The following is a 24,014-nucleotide window of genomic DNA, read 5'->3' on the forward strand; positions in this document are numbered from 1 at the left end:
TTAGCCCTGCCCTTGCAGATGATGATTCTGTTCTGTGACAGCCTCTCTTTTGGAAACAGAAGTTACTCTCTTTAGTGATACTGTGACAGAGGGAAGAAAATGCAATACCTGGGTGATCAAAGAGACAGATCAATACTCTGGTTAATTTAGTTACAGGAAGAGTCAGGCTGCAGGCAAGAACATCTGTTCTTTGTAAGCACTGCTTTTCTCTCCAGCACTATCAGGTGAACAAGATCAAAATGTTATCTCAAACACAGAGCTCTCTTTTGTAGCCAAGAGGTAAGAACAGGTACGAACTGACAGATGGTACAGAGGTGAGACTGAGGTTTGGGAAGAAGGGTGGCTAGGGCTCTGTCATGGGCTTTTCCTGCCACTGAGACAAGCAAGGAAACACGGAGAAAAGTCACCAGTGAAAAAGGAATGAATTACAGAGAAACGGAACTCAAGACAAGAGAAAGGAGAGAAGAACGGCAGAGGGTGGGCTCAGAGGCTTTCAAAAGCAACCCCACAGAAACAGAAGCTGTCACTTCAAAGAGTTTCTTCCAACTTACGTTTCTGAAAAATGTCAAATTTTTTTTTTTTTTAAAAGCAGAGGGTGGACTCTAGACACCTTGATAACCTTCCTGCTGAAATCAACTAAAAATGCTGGATTAAAAAAAAACCCAACTTCGTACGTGCATTAATCATGACAGTGAGGAATACTAAACTTGATGAATGAAGGAATCTACGGACTTAAATAGGACACCAGAATTATGAACACTAGAATATGTAAGTCAGAGTTTGCCTTGAGAGCATTTTCCCCTGCCTGGTTAACTTAAGCTTTATTTTAAACAAAAGACTAGGTCCAGGGGCTGCCCAGTATGGAGACTCTAAGCCCCACCAAGTATCAAATTCTCAGTGTCACAGTGGATTTCTAGTTCTGAAATTCTCCTCCCTTCTCACTCTCCACACTTCTCCATAGATGTAATCACTCTGACCTTGAATTTAAGGGAAAAAATCTATCTGAAGGCTTGGAGGGGAAAAAAAAATCACCTCAGAATCCCAATCACATTCTAGCCCTCAGGCAGGTTTGCATTTTAAGTTGATACTACCTGGGTGGCCTGAAAAAACCTCAAAATAAAAATCTACTGTGGTTCCAAGCTGGTTATGCCCCAGGCAGAAGTAAATGAAAACCCTCTCTGGAGGGACATACCTTTACCCCAACGTAAATGAATTCCATAAAGTTCTAAGAAATATGTAAAAAATATATAAAACACATTGGAAATAAGACTCAGATGAACAAAAGCCAACAAAAACAAATCCAGGACGACTTCAGCTTTTTAGAATAATTAGACACATAATCTAAAACAATAGAAAGGATTAGTATTATGAGTAAAGAGCAAATGACCAAGCGGGTATGAAAGTGAACTGAACGTGGGAGGAAAAATAGTCAAAAATAAAACTGAATAAGTTTAAAGCACGTTAGTCATAGTTAAAGAGGGAATAAAAGGATTATGCTTACAGCTAAAGAGATATTAAGAAAAAAACTGACAGCTTTATATGTTCATATTAAAAATGTCAAAAAGTAACGTTAAACATCAAACTTAAGAAGTTAGAGAAAAAAATGATTCCTACAGAGAAACGTATAAAAGTTTATTGGGTGACATTAAGTAACTAGAAAGATGTTTGTGGACCGTATATTATAAAATATCAATTCTTTCCATATTAATATATGTAGAATCGGTGCAATTGCAATCTAAACCTCAATAGGTTTTTAGCTTTTTCTTGTTTGTTTCTAGGAACTTGAAAACCTGAATTTGCAATTTAAGTGAAATTGCAAAAGGCAAAGAATTCTTAAGAGGAACAAAGTCAGAGGTCTTGATTTGACAAACATTCAGATTTATTAAAAGGTATCAAGATGAAGACAGCAGTGTAGGGATAAACAAGTAGACCCACGGAAAAGAGAGACCAGAAATGGACTCACACAGAGAGGACACTTGACTTATGATTAAGGTGTGGGGCAGTAGAGAAAGGACAATTAAGGCTGGGACAGTGGGGACAGCTATGCATCCATATGGAGAAAAGAGGCACAGATCCCTACCTCACACCATACCTCCAAATGAATTCCTGGTAGAATTAAGCCCTATGTGTGAAAAACAAAACCTGAAAGGATTTAACAGAGGCTATAGAAGAACTTCTGCATTAACATCAAGGCACAGAAGGATAAGGATTTCTTTAAGGAGACACAAAGTGAAACAACCATGAAGGAAAAGATGGGTAAATTCAGCTCCTTTAAAATTAAGATCCTCTGTTTGGCAAAAGACATAATAGACACATGGAAGTTAGGCTACAGAGCAGAAAATATTTGCAAAGCATATACTGAACTCTGGGAGTTGGTGATGGACAGGGAGGCCTGGTGTGCTGTGTTTCATGGGGTCACAGAGAGTTGGACACGACTGAGCAACTGAACTGATACTCAATAAAGGACTTGATCCAGCTTCATAAACTTTTACAAGGAAAAACCAAAGCCAAACCAAAGTAAACTAAACCAAGCAAAAAAAGCCCAGAGAAACTAACAGTGGGCAAATAGGCCCTAAGATGGAAAAACATTTGATAGGAATTTTTCAAAAATAAATCTAAACATACAAAAATTAGTGTATCTGTAATAACCATGTTTTTCATTTTTCATAGTATGACCTCTGGGGCTTTGCCCCCCCTGGAGGGACTGTCCCTTCCAGGGTTGGTAAATTCCTAGTAAACAACTCATCTGGAATGTGCTTTTCAAATGCAAACCAACCAATCCAGGTCTCACACTCCAGCCACTTCCTCTCTGGGGCTCCCATACTTTAGGCCACTATCTCCCTGCCCCAATCACTTCATGGCCAGGTACCAACCACAGACAGCCACAGAGCCCTCTGAAATTATTAAAACTAGGCAATCCTAACCCTGCTTACCCTGCCTTGCTTGTTCCTTCCTGTGGAAACCACCATAAAAACTCTTGGCCAATTGTTCTCCTGCCTGTCTGACCCTGGTGCCTTCCCTGGCCCCCTGAGGTGTGATGTGTCCCCTCCTCTTAGGAACTGTGGGCATCAGATTATCTTCTCAATGGCGATCATCTCCTGTTCTGTTGGTCTTACCATACCCCCTTACCCTTACCATACCAGAAGTTTTCTATTAATATACTACATTTTAAAACGTCTTCATCAGTAAGCAGAGAAATGCACATTAAAATCACAATGAGATACCATTAAACACTTGACAGTATTGGCAAAGACAATATTTGATAAACGCAAGTGTTGATGACTACATACAACTGAAAGGCTGAGACACTGCTGGTGGGAGTGGGTAGCCCCACAACCATTTTCTTACTTTCTGGCTGCTTGTGGTAGGTGGGATCTTAGTTCCCTGACCAGGGATTGAACCCATGCCTCCTGAAGTGTAAGCATGGGATCTTAACCACTGGACTGCCCTTACAACCATTTTCAAAAATAGTTTGACAGTATGTAGCAAGGTTGAAGACATGCTTACTCCTAGGTGTGTATATCTGAGAGAAACTCCTGTACACCTGCAGCAAGGCACATGTTCAAAATATTCATACCCGAACTGTTTTTAATGGCAAAAAAACAAAACACCTCATGTATTCACCAATAATTAAAAAAATACAATGGAATACTATACAGTGGTAAATAAATTATTCTAATCGCATGCAATGATGGGGATGAATTTCAGGAATATAATACTGAATAGAAAACAGTGAAAGTATATATAGTATGATCCCATTTATAAAAAGTTCAAGAAAACAGAAAATGAAACAACAATTCTTTTAAAAGCACAAACACAGAGCTTACCTTGAGGGGTATGGAAGACAATGGGTTCAGGAAAGTAAAACGGTAATGATGCCTTTTTCTTAAATTTGGTGGTGGTTTCACAGGTGTTCCCTGTAGTAGTATTCTTTGTAGTTTACACGTATTTAGTAAATATTATTTTGTATCTACTGAATTCTTAATACAAGCAATTCTTGGTATACATGGTGCCAAAGTGAGTACAATATAAGTAATTCTTTAAAAATGGTTATAAAAATGGCTATAAAGACTAGTTTTATAATAGCATGAGCACAAGTGCATACCGTCTTCACTGGTGTGCGGCTCTGTACCAGCGTCCTGATCCACTTCCTCCAGCGTACCGTGCTCACTGTATGGGCTGTCGCTGAGGAGCAGAAGTAGAAATCATATAAAGCCAACGTGAATTTCAAAACTGAACAACTGCTACTATAAGGAAAAACACAAGACTTCGGAATGGCAAAGGAGTTCCTGGATAGCCTTTCAGTGGAATGCTGGAGCCTCCAGGATTGTGTAATCCTATAGGACGCTATGTCCCTTCATCTTTGACATGTTACAACTCTGTAAAGACAAAACTGACGTGTAGGAAACTGACAGTATTCAAATGATTCTTATGTATAAAAATGAAAATTTGTTGAATTCTAGCAGAATATGATTATCACCCTCTGGATACACCAATTTTTGCAAATTCATTTCAATATCCCCTACTACATAAAAATGGATGGCTCTTTGATTTCCACTTTGAATTGGCTGTAGTATCTTTTTCAACTTTTCTTGACACATGTTCATTTTTATATCTGAGAGTTAGATTTTATCCTTTAACATTACCACTATTACTTCTCAAATGTATGCTGATAAATGGAAGGCACTGGTTACAAATACAAATCCTGACATTGTTGTAAAAGCCCATTTATATTGCTGGCATTGGGCGATGAGGATAATTACTATAATACTGACTTTCTGTTTAAAATAAGCGGTATCTATAGAGAATATCATGTGTGGGAGAAGACATATCAAGCACATGTTCCTGACTTCAAGACTCTTTATTATGGGCATTTTACCCTGTTTGTAAAAAAGGAGCAACCACAAAAAGTCCTGGAATACAACACATTAAATAATATCAACCAGACATCCATATATTTGCTCTCCGATAAAGTGAATGAGACGGCACAACTTACTGATAGAGCCCTGAATATCTGTAAATACTAAACATGACTGACACTGGCCCGGAGACAAATACAACTAGGAAAATAAAATTCTGAACTCTGAAAATAAAATTCTGAAAAACTCACCAGGACTGAGAGCTTGTGTCAGTACATACATGTAGTAAGTATTTTAAAAATATGTAGCCCTGGTGGGCTACAGTCCATGGGGTTGCAGAGAGTCAGACGCAACTGGGCAATTAACACACACATAGAATCTATCGTGCTTTGTTGTTAATTTAGAAAGCAGTACTTCTGGAAATGGTCAACTATGAATTTTCTTAACAGCGTAAGATCATTTGTAGTTTAAATTATACTGCGGTTTCAGTTAAAAAAAAAAAGTGTACTTTCAGTTATTTAGATTTTTCAGCTACTAGTTCTACTTCTACTTAATCCCCAGCAAGGCAGTGGGAAACAAAGTATCCTGCAGAGTCCAGAACGAAGGGCTTAGGCAAATCTATTTCCAGCTGCTCCTGAATCTGAGCTGCACAGGGCAGTTTTAGAGGGAGGCTGGGAGGCAACTGCTGAGTGGGAAGACTTGTGTGGACTTAGGAATCAGACAGACTTGGGCTGCCTCCAGAAACCACTAGTCATTGGCCTGGCTCCTTGGCCTCTCTTAACTTACTCGGTCGAGTGGGAATATAAACTGGCACACAGGAGGACCTCAACGAATTAAAACCAGTTTTACTGTATATGATTTCTTAGAAGCTGGAACTCATATATCAAATAGTGAACATAAACATTTTGGGGTTTCCTTATCTTTGGATTATACATTTTTACCCTTCATTGGGAGGTGACTATATTGTCTTATTAAGCATTTTTTATCCCAACAATATAATAATGTAATAACTCTGTTCAAAGTGACCATGACTTGTGTAATTGATCAGGACAATATTAGTAGGAATGAAAATGAAAGTAAGAATGAAAACACATTTAGTTGACAGCTGCTCCTTTAAAATGAAACTTTTGAAATACTTTCCATAGAATTAAAACTGTTTAGGAATGAAAATGAAGTCTGTTAATTCAGTTATCTTTTCTTAACAGTAAAGATGTATACAGCTCTCTATTTAAAAACCATTCTCTACAAAAGTCATGATGGGGTAGGTGTATCTAAAAAGATGCCGTGCTTAGGGAAAAGAGAAATGAATATGAATTTCCATAAGAAGAAGCCAATGCTGTCATGGGATTTAATATTCTAATTGATCTCAAGTGTTCCTGCTGCTTCTTTTTTTTAATTGGAAGCACTGGCATCTTATAGTCAATTCTTTTTTTTTTTTTAAATTAAGTTGATATCTGTACTTCTATAATTTTTTCCAGGAGGAGAAGGAAGGACTTAAATTCTTGGACTTACCAATACTCATCTCCAGCCATACATTTCTCATAAACAGGGCCATCGAGCTCTTTAGCATCTGGGAAAATAGTCTCATGGTGGATGATGATGGTTTTGACAATCTCATTCACATGAGCCTGGCAGGACACTTGATCCTGTATCTCTGGGACAGGCATCAAGGTAGGGCCAAAACAGATGGCCAGGTTATAAGGGTCCATCATGTTTTCATCACTGTACTGTGAAAGACTACAAAAGCAAGCAAGACAGGAGTTATAAAAGAACAAGGGGAAAAAAGCAAACGCTTAATAGGATACTTCCTATTCTGAAAATGAGTTTTCTTATTAGAATAAAATATTTCATCCTACTTTAAGGTGGCTCAGCAAATTCCAAAGAAAGTAAAACAACTTATAACCTTTCCACCAGGTAGACATGGAAAAGGGAATATAAATCCTGTTTGCTTAATTAAGTGGCATTTTTTTTTTTTGAAAGTCACAAGGGAGTTTAAGATAATCTCTAACACAATTCAGACCAGGATCAAGTAAAAGAGTTTCACTTGCAAACAATATGATCATCTTTAAAACTGTCCTCCAACTAACCAAATACATTTCAGATTTCAGTTTTTCCCATAAATCTTGAGGGAAGTCCCGAGAAAAACAAAAGCACCTTTTCTTTGTACCCACTGAAAGAAAGAAAGCAACTCCAGGCTTTGTAATTTGCTTTTGGGCAAGATGATCAATACAAGGTGACACCAAAGACAATTACAAGTGCAAGCGAAGGGGAAAAAGAATCCTCAATTCTCACATTCCATTTAAAGCTGCAAACTACAAACTTTGGGGGAGACTCCCAGTTGTCTAGTACTAATTTTAAAATTCAATTCAATGGCTGTTGGTGAGATATTTTCCACAGGGGACTGAAAATAAGAAGTTCTTTATGCTATGCCTCGAACACATGGGCAAGGTGCTGTTCCAGGGAGAATCTAGAGAATCTATCTTTCAGCGTATAGAATGCCAACCTTGAAAGGAAATGTAAAATCCAGGTGAACAGATGACAAACGGAAGGAGAGAAAAAGAGACTCAGCTACATTTGTGAGATGTTGACAGACACAAAGAAACTGAGATACCGTGTGACAAGATACTTTACCCTGTTTGGGAAATAAGATAGCTGAGAAAGTAGAAAATACAAAAGTATAATTCTCACAGGCAACATATGTCTTTCCTTTCTGCCATTTCTCAAACATAAAATCTTAAAACAGTTCACAAATAACCGCCAATGGTCATGTTACAGATCCCCCTCAACATGAATGCAGGAAGGAAAAATGAGATTCCGAATAAGAATGATCTCATGTTCAAAAGACACACTTAAGCTCAATGGGGAGAGTCAGTCTTTCTGGGTCTTTAGTTAGTGCTGGCTTGAAGAGCAAACAGCTGATACAGAATTTTTGGTTTTACAATGAAAAGAGAATAGCTTCTTTCTCTTTCCAAAATGCCTGTCCCACATATTCTACTTCAGAGACTGGGCCTGGCCTCTGCACGAAGGCAGGAGCAAGAACCAGGGGACATCTCTGGGCAGAAATGCTGGAAGCAATGCCGAGGTCTGGCTGGCTCATGGCACAGTTGCTAGTCTGTTGAGATCCGCCATCAGTTAGATTCACACTTTGAGAGCTTTCTCGACTCATGGTCAGTTCGCTTCCCTAGTCCATTGTGGTTGATTGGTCCACAGTGGGTTTCACTTAGGCGTGTCAAGAATATTTGGTATGGACATCATGTAGAGGCCAGCAGGAATGTGAGGTGGTCCATGTTGGGGAAGGAGAGGCATGTGCAATTAAAGGTGAAGATGGAAAACCTTCAGATTTTTACAACTACTTGGGTGACTAGGCTTATTTAAAGATCGAAGTTTACGGTATCATTTAACCTAAAATAGTTTACACCCATCTCTCTTGGTACTGCTTATTTCCAGGGGTGACTTCTATACTTATGTCATCTGTAGACGCTTTAGCTTCATTTTGTATGGGTTCCTTGCTGGCATTTCCCTATTGTAGATACTTGGCTTGGGGGCTGGGGGTGTGTGGTCAGTCTGAATGGTATGATTTCAGGAAGAGTCAGCAGGGTGGTAATAAATCCCCATAGCTTTTAAGAACTTAACACTTTAGGCGAAACAGAAGAAAAAAATGTTCTAATTTTAAGAAGGGAGAGCTCATGGTTGAGTGAGAAAGCATTTCCTGAAGTTTACTCCACCTGAATTTTTTTAATTAAAAAAACTGCTTAATTGAAATGGTAAAGAGCAAGGGGACTCAGATAGAACAGCGGAAGATGTTCTTATCATGGAGCCCATGTGCCTGCAAGCGACACAACTGAAGTCAAGTTCCCTAAATTAAGAGTCAAGTTTCCTTGAAAATAATGTAGTGATTTTTAAGGTTTCTGTGACATTGTTTTAAAGATTGCTTTAGAAATATCATCTTTTTGACAAGGTCTCATTATACTCAATTTGCAGGCAATTCTTTTTTGGGTCTGTGTACAAGTCTCACCTACAATTCCCTTCCTTCCCTGACTATCATTAAAAATCACAGAAATTTTCTGCAATGAGCAGGTGGTTTACATCATTTTGACAAAAACATTTATGGCACTGGCTTTGGATGGAAGTTGGGAAAAAGCACATATTTCACTGAAAAGTGTCCTTTTTAGTAATACTTGTGCATTTTTTGCATTTATGGCCACAGTTTCCACATCTGGTGATGAGGTTTATTTAGGTCATTGTGTGACCTTATAAGGTAGGTCACACATGACGACTTTGATCTGCTGAGGAAAAATGCACCTTCAGTCTCTATTCAATCATCTTCTCTTTGGCTCCACTAATAAAAGGAACCCAACGTACATTTTACAGAATCCAAGAACAAAGAATTCAGAGCGGTACACAGGGAACTGAAATGAGCATTTTGGCAAAAAATTGTGGTACTTACTGATTGAGGAAGGCAAAGAGGTACCTCATCACTATAAGGACCGACCTGGGCAAGGTCAGGAGCAGTTTGCGGATGTGAAGTGCCCTCTCATAGAGATTATCTATTCCTACAGACAGAAGAGGACATGGTTAGGATCCTTTTACCAGCCTCATTTAAAGCAGAACATTGTAGCACCCAAATTCAGTACGTATCTGAACACAAGCAACACTTTGCCCTTAGGTGAGATGTAGTCGTAATCAATAAAGCAAATCAGTGAGTGATCTGCTTGGGTGTACGTGAGGACCTCTCCTGTGACTCATCACTGTTTCTCTGACTTCCATGGGCTTGGCTTTGAGCAGCTTTCAGTTGTTGCTGTTTCCACATTTTGCATCTGATATGGTTGAAACTCCTTTTCGTTGCACATTAACTAAGGTAACTTTTTGGGATAGGACACCTCTCCCTTTTCATGACTCATTAATTCTTCAGGTATGTATTTGTTAATTACTGTGACTCAAGAGTCTCAGCAGGATCAAAGGACTCAATAATCAAGTCATCAACATTTCTACCTAACTCAGTCTCAAGAGCCCCAGGGCAATTGGTTTGTCTTTCATGACAACTTCACGGGACACTTGGAAAACCCACACTATACAGAGAGGGAAGATGGAATACCTAGAGATGATTTGCAAGGCACTGAGAGTTTGGTGTGGTGAATTTTTCATCTATAAATGCAAAAGGAACCACGTTTAATATAGTATTGATCTTTAATGTTTGTCGAATTCCATAGGGGGCCTGTCATCTTTAGGCTAGAAGAATATACAGGTATTACTTCGAAGAGGCTTCATCTTAATTCAAGATCCTCTTGCTTCTAATTTCTGAGTTCTAAATTCAATTCCCTACTCTTTAAGGGCAGTTTCAAATTTTTATTTAAAAAGACTTGGAACAGGAATTTACATATTAATTTCACAGCAGCATTATGCGTAACAGCCAATAGGTAGAAACGTCCATTGATAGATGGGTAGATAAACAAAATGTGGTATATATTCACAATGAAATATTATTCAGCCTTATAAAGGAAGGGAATTCGAATACATGCTACAACAAGGATGAACCTTGAAGACCCTATGCTAAGTGAAATAAGTCAGACACAAAAAGCCATACACAAATATTGTATAATTCCACTTATATGAGGTATCTAGAGTAGTCCATTTCACAGAGACAGGAAGGAAGTAGAGTGGTGATTGTCAGAGGTGGAGGGAGGAATGGGTAGTTACTGTTTAATGGGGAGAGTTTCAGGACAGCATGAAAAAAAAAGTTCTGGAGGCAAACAGCGGTAATAGCTGCAAAACAATGTGTGTACTTAACGCCATTGAATTGTACATTTAAAAAAGATGAAAATGGTCAATTTTATGTCTATTTTACTGCAATAAAAAAGGGGGTGCCCCATGAGATGCCAAATAAAGATTTTAGGGGAGAAAAGCAATGGGAATGTAAAAAGGTGACACCAAGACTGGATAAAATTATGTGAGGTTGGCACTCCCTGCAGCTACAGTGAACATACACCAAAGCAAAACAGAAAGGCTGGCACTCCTAGAATGAGCAAATGGATGTGCCCCAAAGGCCAGACCACGACGACTGTGAGCAGGACTCAGATATTACCTGGTTGGCAGCATGCATCCTAGAGGAGTCTTGCTCTGGTACAAATGACTCATTTACTCTCCAGAGCCCAGTTAGCACATCAAAATGTATGTTTGCTATGGACACTCTAATTACTGTGCGTTTCTAGCTGGCTCTGAGTGTGGCAATTCATAACCCTTCAGAATTTTATATGCATGAAAAGATGAGCGTGTGTGTGTGTGCTCCGTCATGTCCAACTCTTCGTGAACCCTATGGACTGTAGTCTGCCAGGCTCCTCCGTCCCTGGAATTTCCCAGGCAAGAATATTGGAGTGAGTTGCCATTTCCTACGTCAGGAGATCTTCCCGACCTAGGGAACAAACCTGGGTCTCTCATTTCCTGCACTGGCAGGCGGTTTCTTTATCAGTATACTGCCTGGAAGCCAGGAGGAGATTGTTAGATAGCATCGCTGACTCAATGGACATGAATTTGAGCTAACTCCAAGATAGTGGGGGCCAGAAGAGCCCGGCGTGCTGCAGTCCATGGGGTCACAAAGAATCAGACATGACTTAGCAAGTGAACAACCACAACATGAAAAGATAGATCTTTTCCTCAGACAAGCTGTCAGTGAGGAAGGTCATATTTCACCTGGATTTCTTTTATGCTGGGATTCTTTTTCACTATTCAGCATCTCATGTAATTAGGTAAAAGTGGGATTTGCCCAATCTCAGTCACATGCTCAGAGCTCCCTTGGCTAATTTATGTTCCTTCCCTAGCACTGCAAGGTTCCCATGTCAGCATACCAGCTTCACAGCATGGAGGTTTGACAGCTCCATGTAAACATGTGTGAAAAATTCACCAAACAGAAGTGAATTCAGAAAATGGCCAAAAGTTCAAATGGCCATTCCTCTGAAAATATCAGCTCTTCTGTGGCACTGTTTGTAAAGGTGTTTTTCAGAAAACAAATAAGAAAACATAAGATGCAGATTTATCCTTAAGGAGGAAGAAAGGGAAGGAAATTCCTTGGTGGTCACATGTAGAAATGGCTTATGTAAGAGCAGGCAAATATTTCTGAACTCCATAGCCCAATATCCAATAATCAAGGGGAATTTAAAGGCGCTGGTGGTAAAGAACCTGCCTGCCAATGCAGGAGACTTAAGAGATGAGGGTTCGATCCCTCATCTGAGGGTTGGGAAGATCCCCTAGAGGAGGAAATGGCAACCCACTCCAGTATTCTTGCCTAGAGAATCCCATGTACAGAGGAGCCTGGTGGGCTACAGTCCATGGGGTCACAAAGAGTTGGACACGACTGAAGCAACTTATAGCATGCAGGATATTTTTAGGTTCAGTGTTAGGTTTTTAATAATGTCAAAGTATCAATCAGTTGTGTGTGTAATAGTATATGTGTGTGAATGAAAAGGAAAGAGAAAAAGAGAACTTTTAATATATTGCACAAATCTTAGCCCTGAGATGATTTACCAGCTGTTCTTCTAGGTAAGAAATGAACTGCTTATAAATCTTTCTAATTAACCATTAATAGATCTACAATATATTTAGGTAAATACACAGAGATACGAAGTAGATTAGTGGTTGTCTAGGGCTGAGGGTGACGGTGGTTTGAGTGTTTGCTAACTGGGGTTTCTTTCTGGAGATCTATGAATTAAGCCATTGAGTTCTTTCCTAGTTAACAAGAAACATTATAGATATAAATATATAAATAATGTCTCTCCTTCTGCTGAATTATCAACTAGAAATTAGTAAACTAAATCTTAGCTTAAGGAGCCTTGGCTGTTTCAATAATAAGCCTACTATCATTTTTGCAGAGAAAAGGAATCTTTGAGAAAATCACTGTAAGGCAGCAAACAAATTTTGAGCTCAGAGAGAAAACTACTGTGTATGGCAATAAAGCTGGAAGAATTTTTAGCAACAAAAACATACATTGGAACCCCAGGAAAAGAGTTCAAAAGCTTTTGCCATAAAACCATCAGATACAGGAAACAGATTTATGTACCAAGAAGCTCATCATGGTATTTTTGTGTAACTGCAAAATCACTTTTGGAAACAATCTAAATTTCTAAAACTAGGGAATTTGTTAAATAGAATAAAAACCATTATATGGACACTAAAAACTATATTTTGAAAAATAACTTAGTGATGTGAGAAAGTATAAATAACATATTAAATTAAAAAAATAGTTTATAAAGAGAAAATGTGGTATGATAATTTTTAATAACAGATTTATTGAGATATAATTCACGTATTTTAAGTATACAATTTGATGGGTTTTAGTACATTTCAGTTCAGTTCAGTTGCTCAGCCGTGTCCGACTCTTTGCGACCCCATGAATCGCAGCAATTTGGAATTGAGCAACCATGACTTCAGTCCATTATAGAACATTTTCATCACGTCTAAAAGAAATCTTATATTCACTAGCAGTCATTTGGCATGATGCAGCTTTTTTTTAAAAAAAAATCAAAAGTATGTAGTTATGGTATATCTACATAATGGAATATTATTTGGGAATTTAAAACAAGTACTGACATACGCTACAACATGGGTGAACCTTCAAAACGTGCTAAACGAATTGAGCCCATCAAAAAAGATCATATATTGTATAATTTCATTTATATGAAATAGGCAGAATAGGTAACTACACAGAGATACAAAGTAGATTAGTGGTTGTCTAGGGCTGTGGGTGATGGTGGTTATGAGTGTTTGCTACCTGGGATTTCTTTTTGGAGTCATGAAAATGTTCTAAAATTGATTGTGGTGATTTTCCTAATCCTGTGAATATACTAAAAACCACTTATTTGTACATATTAATGGATAAATTGATGGTATGAGTATTGTCTCTCAATAAGCTGCTTTAAAAATACATAGGAAAATGTGCTATTTGCAGAGACATGAATGGACCTAAGGACTGTCATACAAAATGAAGAAAGAGAAAAACAAATATTGTATATTAATGCATATATGCAGAATCTATAAAAATGGTTCAGGTGAACCTATACGCAAAGCAGAAATTGAGACACAGATGTAGAGAACAAAAGTATGGACGCCAAGGGGGGAAGAGGGGATGAGACGGATTGGGAGGTTAGGATTGACATACATACACTGCTAGGTATAAAAGAGATAACTAATGAGAACCACTGCATAGCACAGGGAACTCTACCCAGTACCCTTTGGTGGCCTAAATGGGAAGAGAGTCCAAAAACAGAGGGGACGCACGTGTATGTATGGCTGATGTGCTTTGTTGTACAGCAGAAAACACCCCCAGGCTGTAAAGCAACTATGTGTGCATGTGCGCTCCGTCGTCTCTGACTCTGCAGCTCTTCTGGATTGCAACCTGCCAGGCTCCTCTGTCCATGGGACTCTCCAGGCAAGATTACTGGAGTGGGTTGCCATTTCTTCCTCCAGGGGATCTTCCCGACCCAGGGATCGAACTCATGTGGCCTACTTCTCCTGAACTGTAGGCAGATTCTTTACCACTGAGCTACTTTGGGAAAGCCTCAAAGCAACTATATTCCAATAAAAAAATTTTAAAGAAATACATAGGTGTATATATATTGATATATCTGGGAAAATATTAAAAAGGTTAATATTATCTTTGTGCATAAGAATTCTAGATTTGTTTTACTCATTTCCTAATTTTTCTATAGTAATCACACATTAGTTGCATATTAAACAATTATTTTTAAAAAGCAGTGATTGGCTATTGGATGATTTTAAGGAATTATTATTATTTTTTAAGGTATGAAAATGGTTTTGTGACAATGGATTTAAGACAATCTCTTTAACAAGCAGTGCTGGGAAAACTGGTCAGCCACTTGAAAAAGAATGAAACTAGATCACTTTCTAATACCATACACAAAAATAAACTCAAAATGCATTAAAGATCTAAACATAAGACCAGAAACTATAAAACTCCTAGAGGAGAACATAGGCAAAACACTCTCCGACATACATCACAGCAGGATCCTCTATGACCCACCGCCCAGAATACTGGAAATAAAAGCAAAAGTAAACAAATGAGACCTAATTAAACTCAAAAGCGTCTGCACAACAAAGGAAACTATAAGCAAGGTGAAAACACAGCCTTCAGAATGGGAGAAAATAATAGCAAATGAAGCAACTGACAAACAACTAATCTCAAAAATATACAAGCAACTCCCGTAGCTCAATTCCAGAAAAATTAATGACCCAATCAAAAAATGGGCCAAAGAACTAAATAGACATTTCTCCAAAGAAGACGTACAGATGGCTAACAAACACATGAAAAGATGCTCAACATCATTCATTATCAGAGAGATGCAAATCAAAACCACAATGAGATACCATTTCACACCAGTCAGAATGGCTGTGATCCAAAAGTCTACAAGCAATAAATGCTGGAGAGAGTGTGGAGAAAAGGGAACCCTCTTACACTGCTGGTGGGAATGCACACTAGTACAGCCACTATGGAGAACAGTGTGGAGATTCCTTAAAAAACTGGAAATAGAACTGCCTTATGACCCAGCAATCCCACTGTTGGGCATACACACCAAGGAAACCAGAAATGAAAGAGACACGTGTACCCCAATGTTCATCGCAGCACTGTTTATAATAGCCAGGACATGGAAACAACCTAGATGTCCATCAGCAGATGAATGGATAAGAAAGCTGTGGTACATATACACAATGGAGTATTACTTAGCCATTAAAAAGAATTCATTTGAATCAGTTCTAATGAGGTGGATGAAACTGGGGCCTATTATACAGAGTGAAGTAAGCCAGAAAGAAAAACACCAATACAGTATACTAATGCATATATATGGAATTTAGAAAGATGGTAATGATAACCTTGTATGCGAGACAGTAAAAGAGACACAGATGTATAGAATAGGCTTTTGGACTCTGTGGGGAGGGAGAGGGTGGGATGATTTGGGAGAACGGCATTGAAACATGTATAATATTATATATGAAACAAATTGCCAGTCCAGGTTCGATGCACGACACTGGATGCTTGGGGCTGGTGCACTGGGATGGTATGGGGAGGGAGGAGGGAGGGGGGTTCAGGATGGGGAACACGTGTGGCAGATTCATGTTGATGTATGGCAAAACCAATACAATACTGTAAAGTAATTAATCTCCAACTAAAATAAATAAATAAATAAACATATAAAAAGAATTTGATCTTAAAAAAAAAAAGAAAAGAAAATCGTTTTGTGGCTATGTTGCATAAAAAAAGAAGCACCATCTCCCAGAGATACACATACCCAGATGAAACGATCTGATGTCAGAGGGAGGATACAAAAGCAATGTATGTGGGACATTTAATATTTTTAAATATTATGTTTTCTATAATGACTAAATGTTGGTTTTGTTGTTGTTGTTCAGTTGCTAAGTTGTGTCTGACTCTTTGTGACCCCATGGACTGCAGCACACCAGGCTTCCCTGTCCTTCACTACCTTCTGGAGTGTGCTCAAACTCATGTCCATTGAGGCAATGATGCCATCTAATCGTCTTATCCTCTGTCGCCTCATAGGTTAAAAAAAAAAACAAAAAAAACACCCTCCTAAAAAAAGATGTTTCCTTTTGTAAAACCAGTCCCCTAAATAACAGCACAGAACAAAGTACAAATGCTTCTTCTGGGCTCACAGCCCCGAAGCAGCCAGGGAAGACCATGAATTGCTTGAGCAGCTCTACTAGAGCAAGTCACTTGGATCTTTGCCCTAGGGAACCTCAGAGCCACAGTACACGGACATTCCAGAAGCTGCCCAGACTGTGTGGGTATGATCTGGAGCAGTCACAAAACCATTCACAAAGTGGTTTTAAAACAAACAAACAAAAAAACCCTTGGGTGAGAAATGGAGACGCTAGCAAGTTTATTTCAAATTTAGTTTGCCTGTGATGTCTTTATCCAGATAAGTAATTTTGGGAATGAACAGTGCACATTGGGGAAAAAAAAAGAGAGAATGCGAAGACAAATTTTCTTTTACTACATTTGCAAGCTTCCAGAGAATATGGTATTTAGAGGCATATGAATAGCACAATAACTCACCCCTCCACACACAATCTTTCCAGAAACAATTCAAAAATAGGTAAGCAAAAGGTAGCAGGTGTTCCAGAGACTTATCTAAACTCTTAGAAAAGATGAAAAGGGAAAAACTCTTAGAATAAAAGATGAAAAGGGAAGTTTTTCTATACAAATATCACATGAAATTAGCTTAATAGAGAAAATAAAATCCAATTAAGGCGATCCTAGAAGATGACACGGACAACAGCAATCAATCTCCATGAGACCTCTCTCCACTAAAATTCCTAAGTCTTTTGCTTCTATTGCAAATAGACTGAATTTATTTGTGAATAAATATCTTATCTCTTCTAGTATATTTTAAACCTCCTGAATACAAAAGTCAAGTCTTTGAATCCTGAGAACGTTTTGCAACACTGTAGGCAATAATCATCAAAAGTCTGTAATATTAACGGAAGGATATAATAATGAATGACATACCATGTTCAAATAATTTATTGAAAATCCAGGAAAAATACAGGTATATCATGGTCACATTGGTAAGAGAAAATGCTTGCCTAAAGATAAATCAATAATAACCAGGAATCCCCTTTTAAATAGATTAGAAGAAATGGAAGAAATGGGGTTGCTACACATGGTGCCATTAAGTGTTTTTGAAAAACATTCCATTCTGCAAAATTATGCACTAAAAATAACAGGACTTATGGGGAAACCACTGCACAACATCTAAGAATCTGTAACTAGAGAACTAACAAAAACATTAACAACACTACTTAAATTACTGGCATAGTTAAATCTACTGGTGTGTGCACCTAGCAACCGTAGCAGCCTTAGTCGCCAGGGGCTCCCGCTTCTTTGAGATGTTGGTCCTGTGGGTATTCATTGCCAATAGAGACTATTTTCATACAAATTAGCCCAAGGATTATTAATCCATTTTTCATTAATCCATTGTTTAAATACAGGGGGAAATGTCTTTGCAGCTTCTTTATGCGCCCCTGTAGCATTTTATGTAAGGCATTATTTGCAATAAAAGATATTTCTGCAGACTTTCCATTTTTTCCCTTTATGATCCTATTATTTTGCTTCGCATCTACTTGTAAGAAAGCTTGTCTTTGATTGTAACACATTTACTGTCTTGGGAAAAATCATGCCGGAACCAACACAATGTCTGGGTTAAACTAACATCATTTCTAAATGCTTGTGAAATAATTATAGCAAAGAAACACATGTTTTGAACAGGTAAGACTGGTAAATGGCTAACCCAGGTATTGGCCTATGTGACCTGAGTTTGCAGTAGGAGTAGCTGCGACATCTGTAAACATGTCAACATATACTGTACTATATGTTGTGAGCAACATATACTGAGGCTCATTGTGTGCCAGGCATGATGCTACAAACACTTAGTATGGATTGTCTACTTTTGCTTCACACAGACTCTATGAAGTAGATGAAGAAATATATATTTTAAAAGATTAAATATTGATCTCTGCCCAAGGTTACAAAGCTGCTAAGCGGTGAAGCTAGGATTTGAATCTAGATCTTTCTGCCTCCAAGGCTTCAGCTTTTCATAATCATAATGAAATAGTATTTCTCATTCAATGAAAGTGCGATGTGAATCTGCAATAGTAACTGACAATGGAGCCCAGTAGTCTTTACCCAGCTGGTATGTGTAAACATAAATGTGGATGATCTATGTATCTAGAAAACCACTGAACATTAGAGAGTGCTTATAATTTTTTGCAGATATAAACTTTCTGGCTAGGCTGGTGAGGAAAATCTTTGCACATGGCCAAAGGGGAATTCCAGAAGTGTGACAGCGTCTTCTCAGTTCTTTCCAGCTGGGTCAGAAGCTGCTGTGATGACTCAAGCTACGTGAGGGTCATGGAATGGACACACAGGCGCATTTCTGAATTCCACACAAGCATCAGACTGTACAGGGTGGGGGTGGAGGTAATTATGATCGGGGAATTCCTACTCAATGAGATCTAGGACTTTAGGCATGCTTGCCAACAAAATGATTTTGGGGGAAGGGACCTCCCTGTTAGTCTAGTGGTTAAGAATCTGCCTTCCAATGCAGGGGATACTGGTTTGACCCCTGGTCAGGGATTTGAGAAGGAAATGGCAACCCACTCCAGTGTTCTTGCCTGGAGAATCCCAGGGACAGGGGAGCCTGGTGGGCGGCTATCTATGGGGTCACACAGAGTTGGACACAACTGAAGTGACTTAGCAGCAGCAGCAGCAGCAGCAGCAGCAGCAGCAGCAGCAGCAGCAGCAGCAGCAGGGAATTGAGATCTCAAATGCCTCGGAGTAAGAAAGTCAACACTCCATAATTAAAGAGTCCATGTGCCACGACCACAGGGCCCATGTGCTCTGGAGTTCGTGTGCCATAACTAGAGAACCCGTGGACCACAACTAGAGGGAGAGAGCCATGCTTTGCAACAAAGAGCCTGCACACTACAATAAAAGATCCCATAAGCCACAACTAAGACCTGACACAGTCAAAAATATAAACGAATATTTAAAAATGATTCTGGTGGAAGGTTGACTCCTAATTTAAATTCTATTTAACTATGCATTATGCACTCATCATATGTCTGGCATTAACTATGGCCAAGTGTTTGGGCTACAGAACGTAATAATCCATCAAGACCTCACACGCCCGTGGAGCTAAATGTAGGCACTGCCTTGAACAGATTCCATGCCAGGCACTCTTCTTGGCATTTCATATGTATCAACTCATTTCATTCTTACAACCCTATGATATATAGACTGATGTTCTCCTGATTTTATAGATGATGAAACTAAGGTACAGAGAGGTTAAAAAACTTGCTGGTGAGCAATGTGGACCTAGATATGGACCTAGGCTGTTAGAGTCTAGAACCTATGCTCTTAGCCTCTTCCTACTAGCCTTCTTCCTCTTACTAGTTCCTCCTCTTCTTATTAGCCTCTTCTCTAGTAGAGGGAGACAGACAGTGGTTAAAAAATTGTAATGTGGGGCTTTAAGAACAATTACAGACAGAGGTACACAATGGAACATTAGTAGAGGAGAAAGTGACTAATGCTGCCTCAGGTGCTAGGGTGGATGGCAGTTTGGGAGGAGTGCCAGTTCAGCACATCCTTCCCTGTGGATGTCAAATGGCCATGAGGGACAGCAGATATAGCAGCACTAGCAAAGGCATGGAGGTGGGAAATTGTCCAGCAACTCTGCAGGTTGCTATCATTGAAACCAAGTCAGCTGAGCAGGTGGCAGGAGATGAGTGCACAAAAGGAGAGAGATCAGATGGAGGAAGAAATCTATACTATGAACTGGCCATACCAAGGAGTCTGTTTTCAGGTGGAAAACAATGAAATAGATTCTAAATGGGCGGGGGGAGAGGTGGGAGGTGGTGACGGTAACATAAAACTCAATTTGCCCTTCTGAACCTAGGCTTTTGACTCCGACAGCTTGGGTCCAAATCCTAGGTCCACCTTGCTCAAAAAAAGTTTTTTAACCTCTCCGCACTTCAGTTTCATCACCTATAAAATCAGGAGAACATCAATCCATCAATCTCAGGGCTGTGAGAATGAAATAAGTTCATACGTGTAAAGTGCCAAGAGGAGTGTCTGGCATGAAGCAAAAGGAAAAAGGAAAGAGGGCAAAACGTAGGAGGAGGATCTCCCAGTGAGAAACCAAAGCACTGGCAACAGGAAAGGGGAAGCCAGGGTGAGTGGAGAGATTTTCTGAGCTCCCTCTGACTTGCTGATCCAGGTGGGTAGTGGGGGAGATGGGGGAGGAGGTTTGTTCATTAGAGTAAAGCCTGATTCTCACAAAAGCCCTCACTGTGTAATTTAGGTTAGTTCAACAGCCTTGCCTGGGAACGTAGACTTAAAGGGACACTGAGTTTACAGACACATGGGATGTGGCTCATTCCCAGTATTATTATTTTCACCTTCTTCCCTATAGTGTCAAGAGCCCCCTACCCCCTGAAGAAAAAGCAATGCTTTGCTCTGCTGATTATGGGTTTCAGAATACATCATACATGCTCCCAGAGCCACTCTGCCTATTAGCTGGGGATGCCCACTGACAGATAATTACCACCTACTGTTCCTGCACTGGAATAATGATCATTTATCTCCTTTCACCTTTTTTTCCCAAGTAACAAAGATGGTGGAAAAGACCACAAGCCAAAAGCCAAAAAACAGTTAACATTTCCATGCTTACAGCTTCCACCTTGCCTGCAGTGAGTTGGCATCTGTTTCTCTGTTCTGTCCCAGCTACTAAGTGGGAAGCTCTTGGGCTCTGTGGAACCTGGGTAATGTTCAGGAGCAAAGCCCACTCAGCGAAGGGCGAGGCCACAGCTGGGTGGATGAGTCACGCTGGATCCAAGACAAGTGGTCTCAGAAATTCGGTGGTGATAGGGTAATGGATGGGGAGGAAGATACAGGGCTGCTGCTTTTTCCAGGAATTGGTTAGTCAAATAATGCTGGTGGGGAAAGAATTGAGGAAAAAACAAACAAACAATAACATAGCCCACTTACTGACACAAGAAATCAGATCATTAAATCTTTCCTTAGGAAAGAGGGGGTTTTCCAGCCCACGGAAGTAGAGCTTTAGAACGCCAGCAACTGAGTTAATATCACGGTTACTCTGGTCATCAGCCAAAGGGTTTTCACCTAAAAAAAAAAAAAAGACCAACAAATTAGTTACATGCACATTGCTTCTCTTTTTATTTCTGAACAAAAATATGTTTCTATACTCACACACATTTCTACATATACATGTATCTTTTAATTACACGCTACTAAAAGATTATACGCTACTAAAATTAAAATAATTGGCTTAGATATTCTACCCCATGATTAACCTAAAAATAGTTGGCCAAAATAAAGCTTTTTTTATATCATATGCTACCAAATAATCCCTTACAAATTACCTAAAAACTTAAAATAAAATAGTGTGGGATTTATAATTGGACCCAACTTTTTTTTTTAAAAGCTAAAATCTGTAATCTTAGTTTGACATGAATTCAAACACTACATTCTCTGTCTTGTATCCTACTGGGGAAAAAGAAACAACATAGGTCTGTCTGGCTACGCTGTATGGATCAGGAAAATTTATCAGAAATATTATAGGACTCAACTAATTGTGAATACCTACATTAAATACCATTACATAAGTGTTTCTCAAAGTGAATGGTGGTGTTCATAGCACATTTGAAAGTTGACTTCAGCAGTAGGAGATTTTGAAATCAGACAGGAATTTGAAAACGTACCCTTAACAGTACCAAAGAACGTGTATAAAAGTGGGAAATTTATATATCACAAACATGAAATTACATTATTCTTTATGGTGGGTGCTTTTAAATTATTAGGTGACTGACCTGACTAGTCCACGTTCCTGAGAACTAAACTGAAATAGAATTCTTAAGAAGTCCAACATCATGTGCGACCTTACATCAAGCTCCTTTTTTTATTCATAGGTCTACTCTTCTCAAGTTCACAAAAGTTGTACACCGCATTTTAACTTTTCTTTGCCCCTTGGGGCAGTTTATTTTCATGGACTTGTGGTTCCTTTTTCTCTGCTTCTAGGGCAGGAAATCACTGAACATGAATTCACCAAAACAATTTTTTTTTTTTTGCCCACCGTGAGAAAGCCTCACCCAAAGAGATCACAAACAAACAACAAATACCAGGGGATTGTCCAGGGAAAAGTAGGAAAACCATTTCTGCCTACAATGGCACAGGAACCTGATGCTTTACTATATTTCAATTTATCTTGAATACGGTCCATGTAAGTGACTTGGATACTTAGCTCTTGAGGGTAGACTCCTCTGCTCTATACATCATATCACTCAGAGGATTTGGAAGAGGGAAAACAATCTGGCTCCAAGTTGACCTCTTCAACCACGGTTTCAAACTTGGCTTTGTACCAAGTCTGAGTCAGGACAAATGGGACCAAGAGAGGTGGCCCTGTCTCCAAGCCATGATGTCCCTCCCTCTGCATCCTTGGCTTGACTTTTAGGCAAGGGCAGGAAGGTGCAGATGTATCCAAAAGTAGACATAAGACAAATCATTTCAATAGGAGAGCATCATGAGCTAAGAACCACCACTTAAGAGTCAAGCACGTTCATGGCTTGTATCTATTTCTCACACCAATCCTAGAATTTTGCAGATGAGGAAACTGAGGCCAAAGTAAGAGATTAGTCACTTGACCCAAATCACACAATCAGTGACTGCAGGAGTGTGACTTGATTCTGGGTCTGCCTGATACTCATCATAATGTGCTAATGAACAGTTTAGGAGGACTTATTTGACAGTCAGTTGGGATCAAGAATAAGGCACCAACTAAGGTCACAGGGAAGGAGTCTGGAGATGGCAATAAGAGGAAGGAGAGTTCCTGATAAAGGGAGTAGACATGAAGCTTGGATGAGTCACCTCAAACACCTGCTATGCAGACCACAGGTGTTCTTGCTACTTTTCTAGAACCCTTTCATGAGCCACCTTTGACAGCGTGCTGAGGATTACCAATGCTGGTCCTAAACCAAGGATACAAAACTCATATGCTTTTCTAGACTTGATAACAAAGCCTTATGATTTTGGCTTCATTTCTCAGCTATTCTAAATAGATTCTTAATTCAACATCCAAAAAGAAATAAATGCAGAGAAAGGTTTTAAAGACATATAGGATGAGTATGCCATTTTTCTCTACAGAAAATGATGACTTTTTAACAAAGTTTGCTTATAGGTACAGACGTGCAATTACCTCTCTCAAATGAGTTTTTAATATCATTGACTTCCACCTGGGAACCAGACACTCTGAAAATCCCCTGATGCTGAAGACCTAAAGATAATAGAAGGGAAAGAGCATGAGAGAGTCCATCACATCCTCCAGGTCCCCTTTTTTCCAACCATAAGTACTAAAAGGAAAGACGCATTTACTGTAAGACTCCTAGTAATTGTTTAAGGTAAGAATACTGCAGTTTAGGGCTTACCATAGAGATTTATGAACCGAATACAGCTTTCCACAATGAGGGGGATGATCTGTCCTGAGTCCTGGGTCAAGAGATGGAAACCAGTTAACAGCAGAGCAGAGGGACAAATCACACATAACATTAAAGCTTACA

The 24,014-nt window shown here is 39.2% G+C and overlaps 1 protein-coding gene across 4 annotated transcripts in view; it reads right to left on the bottom strand.

Annotated features, from left to right (window-relative positions):
• SRGAP1 (SLIT-ROBO Rho GTPase activating protein 1) overlaps positions 1-24,014 on the bottom strand; it is a 298,594-nt gene that overhangs the window by 17,329 nt on the left and 257,251 nt on the right. For 3 of the 4 annotated variants that reach the window (XM_027967491.3, XM_004006501.6, XM_042246974.2), the window contains exons 13-18: positions 23,883-23,943; positions 23,654-23,731; positions 21,430-21,564; positions 9,307-9,412; positions 6,372-6,596; positions 4,106-4,185 (exon numbers count right to left, since the gene is read on the bottom strand). In XM_027967491.3, the coding sequence (XP_027823292.2) occupies positions 4,106-4,185; positions 6,372-6,596; positions 9,307-9,412; positions 21,430-21,564; positions 23,654-23,731; positions 23,883-23,943 (685 nt within the window). Of the gene's footprint in view, positions 1-4,105; positions 4,186-6,371; positions 6,597-9,306; positions 9,413-21,429; positions 21,565-23,651; positions 23,732-23,882; positions 23,944-24,014 lie in introns of those variants that run through there. The other variant, XM_060412870.1, reaches the window with a different exon arrangement.

The sequence above is a fragment of the Ovis aries genome, chromosome 3 (genome assembly GCF_016772045.2).
Source record: "Ovis aries strain OAR_USU_Benz2616 breed Rambouillet chromosome 3, ARS-UI_Ramb_v3.0, whole genome shotgun sequence".
NCBI classification, from domain to species: domain Eukaryota; kingdom Metazoa; phylum Chordata; class Mammalia; order Artiodactyla; family Bovidae; genus Ovis; species Ovis aries.